The sequence below is a fragment of the Dipodomys merriami genome, unplaced genomic scaffold (assembly GCF_024711535.1).
Source record: "Dipodomys merriami isolate MVZ:Mamm:240054 unplaced genomic scaffold, mDipMer1.0.p SCAF_25, whole genome shotgun sequence".
In the NCBI taxonomy this organism is placed as follows: Eukaryota; Metazoa; Chordata; class Mammalia; order Rodentia; family Heteromyidae; genus Dipodomys; species Dipodomys merriami.
In genome coordinates, this window is record NW_027203937.1 from 22439233 (window position 1) to 22450566 (window position 11334).

Consider the following 11334-nt stretch of genomic DNA (forward strand, 5'->3'; position numbering starts at 1 on the left):
ATTTCGCCTGAGGGGGAGCCCAAAAGTACGTATTTATTGAAGTGAAGTGAAAATGCTTCCACTAGTACATGAAAATATGGCCTGTCCTAGGAAAATAACAATCTGATTCCACAAAGAAAAGTGCTTAGATTTTTTTTAATCTACTTAAACAGAATAAAGGCTAAGGGATACTGACAACCTTCAAGTATTAGGAATGTAAGGCCAAATAAAGACATTGAGGGTTTGTTCTTTTTAAGTATCTGATCATTTTTAAGCCATCTTCCTTTCTTTTACAACAGGTAAGCATACAAAAATGGCAAGAGGCAATCGTACCACAGTGACAGAATTTGTCCTCATGGGATTCACAGACCGCCCTGAGCTTCAGCTCCCTCTCTTCGTGGTGTTCCTGGCAATTTATCTCATCACCCTGGTGGGAAATCTGGGCCTGATCCTGCTCATCAAGGCAGACTATCGGCTCCACACCCCCATGTACTATTTCCTCAGCCACCTGGCCTTCATTGATCTATGTTACTCATCATCCATTGGGCCAAAGATGTTACAGAACTTATTGGTGAAGAAAAAAACAATCTCCTTTGCAGGATGTTTTGCTCAGCTGTACTTCTCCAGTGCTTTTGCCACAACCGAATGCTTCCTCTTGGCTACAATGGCCTATGACCGCTACATGGCTATCTGCAACCCTCTGATTTACACAGCTATTATGACAGAGTGGGTCTGCAAAGAGTTAGTGGTAGGGGTCTACACCTATGGCTTCCTGAACTCTGTCATACAGACCATCCTGACTTTCCAGCTGTCTTTCTGCGACTCCAACGTGATCCACCACTTCTACTGTGCGGACCCTCCTCTTCTTGCCCTCTCCTGCTCTGACACCCACAACAAGGAACAACAGCTCCTTATCTTCTCAGCCGTGAATCTCACTGGCTCCCTCCTTACTGTCCTCATCTCCTATATATGCATCCTCTTTTCTATTATAAAAATCCAGTCTTCTGAAGGCAAGTGCAAAGCATTTTCCACCTGTGCCTCCCACCTCACTGTGGTCATCATCTTCTATGGAACACTGTTTTTCATGTACCTACGGCAACCTAAGGCAGAGAATTCGTGGAAGTACACCAAAGTGGTCTCTGTGTTTTACAGTCTTGTAATTCCCATGCTTAACCCTCTGATCTATAGCCTGAGGAACACAGAAGTAAAAGATACTCTGAAAAGATTACTAGAAAGCAAAGCATCATAGCGAGTGGGTTATCAGAACATGGCACTACGAAAATGTGGGTGATCCACTACATGATATGACCAATCCAATGGAAATTTAGCAGGCTAATTGCTACCCAATCAGAAAGCAGTCGATCTAATTTGAGGCTTTCAATAACCAAAGTAATTATTATGGGCAGATCAGAATTGATTCGTGAGCTAGAATGTCAACAACTATGTCTTCATGGGTTGAAAATTGAGTGGTGTACTCCCTAGTTGATAACAATATGAGGTCTGAATTCAAAAAGCTTCCCAAAAGCAACATTCTGGGTAAAACTATCCATGAATGGAGATGAGTATAAAACCTATTATTAGAAACATATTTTCTGTCTTAACAGGCTATGTTAGAATAAATGATTGTTAGTTAAAAGCATTTCTTCATAACACATTGCTTCAGATACTAGTCAAATGTCAAGGCCACCTGACAAAAATATTCTTTAATTTAAACATGGCTCAAATACTGCATGCCTTTAATGAATATAGAAAAACAGGTAGCAAAAGTAAGGATGGAAGTCAGGCCCAGAGAAACAAAGGATCCATGTTTTCCTTTATATGTAGCTAGCTTTAGCTTACAAATTCATACGCAAATACAGTGGCTGACATGTAAGTGTATACAAATGTATTAGCTGAAATATAGTAGATTCAAGGGAGATCTCTAATAGTATAATTCCTTAGAAAGACAAAAATAGAATTCAGAAAAATAAAATGCCAGGAAGCAAGTACTCAAAAGAAGTAGGTAGAACCAAGGGAAGAGGGGTAGACAAATTAAGAAGAGGAGAAGGGGATTGCAGATAGGAATCCAAGGTATATATATCCTAAAAAATTAATAAGAGTGAGGAAAAGGATGGGTAGGGGAGGGATTGGTAAGAGTATTGAAAGGGGTGACTTTGTCATTGTTAAATGACAACTGCTTTGTACAATTACTTAAAGATAATAATTCTAAAATTAAGGGTGAAAAGAAAAGAAAAAGTGATTCCATAAACTATGGGGTTTGTTTAGAAAAAAAGGAAGCTTGATTAGAAGAAATAAAGAAAAAGACTCAGGAATTTTCTAAGATCTTAGAAGTAGTCACTTATTCAACCCTCTGGGCTTAATCTTTTGAATTGCTGAAAAACAGAAAATTCAGCCATGATTGTTCTTTGTTTTGTTTTGTTTTGTTTTGTTTTGTTTTGTTTTGTGGGGAGGAGGAAGATATCTGAAGAAAAAGAAAGGAAAAGAAGGAGTGTTTCCTGAGCTAACTAGGCCAGGGTATGCCTATTTCTGAGAAATAAAATTGCTGTAACTTGAATGCTCTAGAGGAATAGTTTGTTTTAAAAAAAATAATACTTGCAATGCAGTAGGGTTCCCTTCTGTCCACATCCCCTCCAGCATCTGTTATTAGAGTTCTTGATTATAGCCATTCTAACTGGGTTGAGGTGGAATCTCAGTGTTGTTTTGATTTGTACTTCTCTGTATGGTATTTTCACAATAAAAAAGATTCTTTAAAAAAATAATAACAATACTTGCTCTATTCCTTATTTCTGCTTCCACAGATTTTTATATCCTAGTTTCTTGGAGATAAATCTATATAAGTTATTGTTCATAGTCATATATGAAAAAACTCTTCATTTTGCTTTTTTGTTGTTGGTCATGGGGCTTGAACTCTGGGCCTGGGCACTGTCCCTTAGCTCTTCAGTTCAAAGCGACCACTCTACCACTTGAGCCACAGTACCACTTCCAGTTTTCTGGTGGTTAATTGGAGATGAGTCTCACCGATTTTCCTGCCCAGGCTGACTTTGAACCATGATCCTCAGATCTCAGTCTCCTGAGTAGCTAAGATTACAGGCATGAGCTACCGGTACCCAGCTCATTTTGTTTTTATTTAAGGGAGAATTTTTGTCAAGATTCTTTCAAGGTAATTCTCAAAGTACTTGAATCCACAACAATTAACTGTTCATTTTACACTATTGTCAAAAGGGATGTAATTTCATTAATGATTAGGGAAGTAACTTATGAATTGGTTATAGGTAAGTTTAAATTTAATCAAGAAACTAAGGGTGTCCCCAAGTTAATTCTTCAGCTAATAAGATGGGAATCTGTTTTACCATTGCTTGTGATTGAGCCTTTTAGAAAAATAAAAGTAGTAAAATATCTCAAATAAGTCTTTGTTCTGAAAGCCGGTCTGAAGAACCAAGTTATACATTGTATTTCTAAGCAGATGAAGATGAAGTGTTGATTATGGTCAAAAAGAAAAATATCAGCAGGATGAAAGAAAAGAGTAAGGAAAGGTATGAAAACAGGAGAGGATGCACAGATACTGAGCAAGAAGGGATGAGTGAAGTGGATGAAGTAGTACGGTAAACAACATGAGCATGGGTGTTAGGCACATTTTTCTTCCTTGAGACTAAGCAGATTCTCTGCTCCCGATTGCACCCCAGCACCTACCACAGTTGCTAACACAGTCAACAAACACCTTCCAACAGTCTGCTGGATTGAACTCTTCTGTATTTATTCCTAACTCCAGGAGATAATGGTGCCTGGTTATGGTCCTGCCACTAAGAAGTGATAGAAACAAGAAAATTATTGGAGTTACATGAGAAGACTGTTTTACATATCCTTCAATAAGGCTTAGAAGTCATGAAAAGAGCACACAATATGATCAGGAAAAAGGATGTGTTTGGGAAGTTAATCATTGAGATGGTTGACTTTGGGTCTGCTGCTGCTGGAACATGACATTCAAGGGATCTTTGCTAGACAAGAAAGAGACTCATGGCAAGAGTGGAGAAAAAAGATGAGCAGGCACTAACATTTAGATGGCAAAACTGTATTTTTTAAAATCAAAGGCCATACTTATTTCTTAAATGTTTTCTTCAAGCTATTCGGTTTAACTTAGAAAGTAGGAAAAGGAAAAAAACAGTAAATAGATAACACATATTTTAACACCCACCTCTTAGCAAGTGAATTGCATTCATGTTTCCAGAGAGATGTTTTGTGTTTTAGTTCTTTGCCAAGAAAACTGGAGTCATGTCATGAAACTTCTCCATAACAGCTATTGGCTTTGTACACATCATGCCATCTGAAAAACAGAGATACCCTATAAAACAAAGCAGAAAAGTAAGCGAATGTTGTATTCATAAACTGTGAAGCATATAAATTCACATTTTCCAAAAATGCCAAGACATGAAAAGCAAGGGACGAGGCAAGGGAATAACACTCAATCAGCTACACTTTTTCTATTTTTCTATTTTCTCTTCTTCTATTTTCTTTTTTCTAATTTCCCTTCTCATTGAGACTTCTTAACCTTATAAACTTATCTCCCTAACTCTCATCTTATAAATACCCAAAGCAAAGAATCCTCCAATTAACTGTTTATATTTGTAAAACTATACAGAGCAGCCGAGCACCGGTGGCTCACACTTGTAATCCTAGCTACTCAGGAGGCTGAGATCTGAGGATCACGGTTCAAAGCCAGCCTTGGCAGGAAAGTCTGTGAAACTCTTATCTCCACTTAACCACCAGAAAACTGGAAATGGTGCTGTGGCTCAAGTGGTAGAGCACTCACCTTGAGCTGAAGAGCTCAGGGACAACACCCAGGACCAGAGTTCAAGCCAAGCCCCATAGTTGAAAAAAAAATACAGAGCATTATATACATAATAGCTTTAAAATGATAATATGCAAGCCATAAAAGAAACAGCATGATAGTTGGGCACACACAGGTGTGATGTCTCACACCTGTAATCATAGCTATTTGGTTGAGATTAGGAAGATTGATATTCAAAACCTATTCCAGGAAGAAAAGACCATTAGACTGTCTCCAAAGTAACCAGGGGAAAAAAAACCATGACTGGATGTGTGACTCAAGTGAAAGAGAGCAAACTGAGAAAGCATGAGGTTCTCAGTTCAAAGCCCCAGTATCTCAGAAAAAAAAGTCAGGAAGCAACATACTTATACACATTTATCCACTTACAAAGTAAAGCTATCGCTATGAACACACATAATTATACTAAGTCTTCAACCCTAAGTAAACATTCTTCAGCCCTAAGTAAATATGTTCAGAATATATATTACCAAAATAATGAGATTTTTTACTGAATTTAGAAGTGTAATATTTCATTGAAAGTGAAAATAAAATTAACATATATAAACCAAATGCAAATTTATTTTCCTCATGGTAATCCTCAAACTAAATTTTTACTTGCCACCTTTCACTGCATGGAAAGTTTTCATGTAATAACACATTTTAATATGTACTAATATAGCATAATACAATTATATTAATAATATATCACTGAAATACATATCTGCAAATGTACTTATACTCACTGTACATGAATTTCTGGATTTCTCCATTACTGTGTATGTAAATTTATTTCTCCCCATTTCAAATTTTGTTAGTTTGTTATGCCAAAAGGATTTTTATTATGTTGATCATCATCAAGAGATATGAGAAAGCCAATAACTATTCTATTTTCTCCACTTTATTTGAAGCATGAGTATTTGAGGAAAACATAAACATTTTAAAATCTCAAATGTGTGCCTCACGTTTTCAACTCAGCCCTGCATGTGTAGCTCTGGCATTCGCTGACAAGAGAGACAGAATAAGAAAGTGTTCATTCTGAGCTCAAGAATAAATATTTCTGTCCCCAATTAAATGGTAACTTCACTAGAGAAAAGGAACTTAGAGAAAAGGAACTCCTGATGTCAGAATTTGGGGAGTTCAAGTTCCTGGAAAAGTGATAGATGTTTTAGGTCTTTCAAGCAGTTGTATTCTCTGTCCTAGTTTCCAAAAGATTTTGCTCTGTGGCCTGTAAGTAAAATGCCTATTTCCACATGATTACTTTCTGTGCTTGAGTATGTCACTCACACACCTCGGCACCTATCATCTGGTAGCATCTGCTTCTTGCTTCAGGTGACATAGTCTAATGATTACTTTGGATATGGTCTAAGGAGAAGGGCTGGAAATGAACCAGTCAGGCTCCAGCTCTCTCTAGCTCACCTAGTTCTCATAGCTCAGGGAACTCCATGACTACAGGTTTGTCAGACTTAAGCAGGAGAAAGGAAAACTCATTGACTTGTGTTTAATTGTCTTTTCTCTTAGGAAGAAATATTTACGTTTGGTGGTACTGGGGATGGAACTCAAGGCCAAGCAATTGCCAAGGAGGTACTCTACTGCTTGAACCACACATCCAGTCCCACCTTCTTTATTCTAATTATCTAATTTCATCTAAAAGCTGTTATCACGAGTAGATTTTTAGCAGATTGTTTGCCTTAGCAAAAGCGGAACCAACTCTCCTTAGATATCTTTCAGATAAATTGATGTTAACTATAATCAACCTTCAAACGGAAAAAAACTAAAGTCATCTGTATTAAGGAGTTATCATTTTCATGGAAAAAAGTTTGCAGTGTCTGTTTAACTGTTGGATTCTCTTTCCTGCTACATGTACCCCAAATCACAAGTGAATCCAGAACTGTCCATGGACACAAGTAACAACATTCTCAGCTTCCATCTAGAAATGCAGATCTCTTTTAACTTTTTTTTTCAGTCTCTCTTTCAACTAATTCAGTGTCAACACTTTATCTGCTAAGCCTTCATCTCTTTCTCCTGGTTTACTCCAGGAGATAAAGTCACCCACACACACCACCAGATTCATTCATCTTCATGCCACAAAATCAAAATCTTTATATTTAAATCGATCATCATCTTCTACTTCACAGCCAATTGCTACCTTGCTTGTTTATGTATAGGTCACTTTCCCTGAGCCACTTGGTTCAAAAAATATAATTATTTTGACTTCTCCTTATCACCTTATTTCAAAACACAAGAAAGGATGCATCCATTATTCATCTACGAATTAAAGCAAGGCTTCTTGCATCAATCCCCTTTCAATTGTTTCACTTATTTTTATTTTGTTCCTGGGCTTCCACGGTGTTTCTGCTCCAGCCTCCCCATACCAAAGATCCTTCATAGATTGGAACATGCATGGGGATAGTACAGTATAATATCAGCATTTCAGATCACTGGGAGAGAGGCTGGATTTGTCAATAGTCTAGAGCAGTAAATGTTAACACAACCACAATTAGGTATCTTTATACCTTATGTCAAAATAACTTCAAAACTGATCCTAAGATAAAAAGTAAAAGCTTAAAAAGTAAATGCAAGCTTTTGAAGACTAAAAGCTTTTTCAAGAGAAGAATGAAAGCCAGAAATTGCAAATAAAAAGTGTGACAGATGTGATGTAATCAAGATGTTTAGGTTCTATTAATGCCAGGCAAGCACCAGATGGGAAAATACAAAAAAAAAAATCAGTAAAAGTATAGGCACACAAAATGGACATACAAAATAATAATCAAGGAAATACAAATTAAGTAATACAAATTAAGTAATACAATAATGAGATAATTTTTTGCCTTTCAGACTGGTGATGCTGTTTAAAAATATTATTAACCCAGTGACAGTGTAAGGAAAGAAGAGCAACTCTTAAAGGTTACTTTGGAGATTATAAAATGGAATAGAATTTCCAGAGGATAATTTACAATAGTCACCAAATGCCTTAAACTTAGACTTTGGTTCAGGGATTTCTTATATAAGAATTTATTTTGTAAAGTTATTCCAACTAATTCACAAAGGGTTCAATATTTAGTAATCTGTTATAATAGTTTTCATAACATTGTAGCAGTGTGTGTGATTATGTCAGTGAAGAACTGGTTAAATGATCTAAAACATTTATGAAACAATATCTAGTAATGGTTATTAAAAAGGTAATTAAAGTGATGATATAGACAGATTTGCTTTCCTAAAAAGGCTTATGGTATGTATACAAAGGTTTTCAAATAACATAACATGATTTTATTGTATTGATTATGAAATATTAGATATACAGATTACTGGTAAGTGGTATTGGTTATTTCTGATTGATAAGATCCCAGATGCTTTAACACACTGATGTCTTTATTTACAAATAAACAAACAAAAGCTAAGAAATTAATCCTATTCAAGAAATAGGCTAATGTTCTTAGTCAAGATTCTACCCTACATCATTTAATGCCATTATATCTTTTCAGTGACCAGTGACAGAGACAATTGTTTTATTATCTTTAAGTAGTTGTACAAGGGAGGTGTCATTTAATAAAGCAGTATATAAATACAATTCATCTTGATCTGTGTCATACTTGAATCTCATCCCCCATCCACCCACCCTTTCCCTTGCTTTCCTTAATTTTTGTGGTATATACAACAAATTCTTGACTGCATTCCCACCCACTTCATTGTTGACTCCTCTTACCTTGATCCCATCCTCTCTTGCAAGGTCCTATTTCTTGGTGCTTATTTTGTTGGGCTTTGACTAATTCTTCCTTTAAAATTGTACTATTTAACCTCTCCATAGTGTCTATTATAATTCAGTTAATTCATTTGAAACTGCTTTCATACCAACCAGGGTGTTTACTTATAGATTTTTAGTTTCATTCTATCTACAGAGAGAAACCATGTAACTTGTGTTTCTCTGGGAAGCAGTCAATTTTAAAAGAATCAGTCACAGTCTTCAGGTATAGAAAGTATGAGTAATGATACTGTGGAGAGAAGGGGAGGATGATGCTGAACTTGCAGAGCTGTCTGATTAGGACAGCACTGGTGAAAGGAGAGATACTTTCACAGAAAGACACTGGATGTTTAAACTTTCAACATAAATCCTTAAATAAAGTGCTGTAATTATGCAATTTTTAATAGAAGGTTATAGTTCCATATAACCCTTACACATTCAGTTGTATCCCTGCTTTACTCTAAATAATTTCTGAAGATTCTAAGAAGTTACTGAGAGACAGTTTGATGCAGTAAAAGGAAACATCAAAATGAGAATCCAATGATCTTTTTGCACACCAACTAGCTATGTTGCAGACATATCATATACTTCTCTTTGCTAAGGACTCATCTTATTCTGCTCAAAGACCTGAATGCCACCTTTCAAAGTCTTCCCTAACTTCCACCCTCAGAAATGAGAAAGAAACTGAGTCCTGCTGGTCTCACTTCTCTGGTTCTCACACAACTCACCAAGCTCACTTCTTTTTCCTTTTCTTTATCAATGATCATAATGCAAACATTTATTGGGTAAAGAATTATTTTAAGTTGTTCTGAACTCTTTTGATCTGGAATGGACACTGCAATATCTCAACCTCTTCTGTGTTTGAATTTAACTGACATAAAGAGTCATGAAGAACCTGCTTAGAATATCCTGGGATATCAGTGCAAAAGATCTGGGCCTCTGTTAGGGGTATTAAACCCTGCACTTATCCAACAGGGTCTCCTCTCTCCCTTGCAAGCACTTTTCATACGCGGCTGTATTTCACTTCATCATTACAATAGCGAATGCCATTGCTACCCAGAGGGGCTCAGTGAAACTATGAGGAGCCAGGCAGTATATCCTGGATGTATGCGATGGTACAGTGTAAACCTGGGAGGGGATGGCTCAGCTGCTTTTTTTTGGCACGGGGCTGGGGGGGGTGTCGATCATGATGCCTGAACTCTGGGCCTGGGCACTGTTCCTCAGCTCTTCAGCTCAAGGCTAGCGCTCTAGCACTTGAGCCCAGCACCACTTCTGGCTTTCTCTGCTTATGTGGTTCTAAGAAATTGAACCCAGGGCCTCATGCCTGCATGCAAGCACTCTACTGCTGAGCCACCTTCCCAACTCATTCTCAGCTGCTTTTCTTTTCAGAAGTGCAGACACTATTAGAAAACCTATATGTTGTAACTGTATGAAAAAGTTTAGTTGTTGATCAGTTTTGTAGGGATTTTTATTGTTATTGTTGCCAGTGCTGGAGCTTGAACTCAGGGCTTGGGCTCTGTCTCTGAGCCTCTCTGTGCTCAAGGCTAGTGCTCTATTACTTAGGCCACAGCATCACTTCCTGTTTTTTCTGAGTAGTTTATTAGAGGTAAGAGTATCGTGGACTTTCCTGCCCCAGCTGGCTTTGAACCTCGATCCTCAGATCTCAGCCTCCTGAGTAGCTAGGATTACAGGTGTGAGCCACTGGTGACCGGCTTGATCAGGTTTTTAAAAGGAACAAATGGGGCGTACTGTCACCTGGGTGGCATGTTATTAGAGTGTGAGCTGGATATAGCAGCTGGTTTCTCTGGCGTGTCTAAATGCTAGTTTGGACTTTGAACTACTGCTGGGGAGCAATGTAGTGAGCTGTGGCCTATGGCCCCTCTGCCCACAGAAACAGATCTGCTTCCCTGCCATTCTCACCTTGGGAAAGCCCAGAGCTGGGCTCAGCAGGGGCACCTAGCACAGCGTTGGATGGACATCAATCAAAGCATTACCACCATGGCATAACAGAGCTGTTGCACACCCAGCCTGCCATGGGAACCAGAAGCCTGGATTGTTTTTGTTCAAAGTGCTCTCGGGTAAATAGCCAGAAACTAAGCACCTCTGTGGCTTCTTTGCAGCCTGTGTAGTCTCTCCCATGCACACGCACAGAAACTCTGTGTGATAACCTGCTCTCTGTGGGCCCTTCTGCCGAATAATCCGCAGCAGAGTGGATGTTTGACCTGCACAGCTCCTTTTTTTTATAGCCCCTCTGTAGTCTTAAGCTACAAGATCAAATTACTCTCAGGATTCCAAAGGCACTAGAAAAGACCCAATTTTTTTTTTTTGACAATTTAAATCCCATTTGAACCTCTCAGTTTTGTAGTGAAAACCAATTTTTCGAGATGTGATACATGAAAACCTAATAATTGCTAAAATGATGAAATAAAAATAAAAAAGAAGTAAAGGAGCAACAGATAACTCAAAAGCCCCGGTCACAAACATCATGACTGAAAAGAAATCTTTTTTTCAAAGCCTTTAAAGCATATTTTTTTTAAAGTTTGAAGTTATTTATCTTTAAAACACATTTGCAGAATTCAAACTGTAGTAAAACTGAACTGAGGGTCAGGTTGCATTGAACCATCAGATAGCTTATGTATGTACCCCTTAACAAATGGGAGTTTTTGTGTCTTCTTAAACCAACTACTACCTTGTGAGTTATATATAATTTTTAAATACCTTTTTTAAGTGCTGGGAGCCACTTCCTTGCAGATCCCTGCTATCTCTCTGGTCTTCCCCTACTCAGCCTATA

At 37.7% G+C, this 11334-nt stretch overlaps 1 protein-coding gene across 1 annotated transcript; it reads left to right on the forward strand.

Moving 5' to 3' along the window:
• Positions 1-292: 292 nt before the first annotated feature.
• Positions 293-1228, forward strand: LOC138836304 (olfactory receptor 5M5-like). Its single transcript, XM_070034791.1, has one exon. It carries the CDS (start codon positions 293-295, stop codon positions 1226-1228), a length of 936 nt encoding a protein of 311 aa, XP_069890892.1.
• The last annotated feature ends 10106 nt before the right edge of the window (positions 1229-11334 follow it).

Coding starts and splice junctions, on each gene's coding strand:
- LOC138836304 (XM_070034791.1), top strand. CDS start 293: ATGGCAAGAGGCAATCGTACCACAGTGACAGAATTTGTCCTCATGGGA.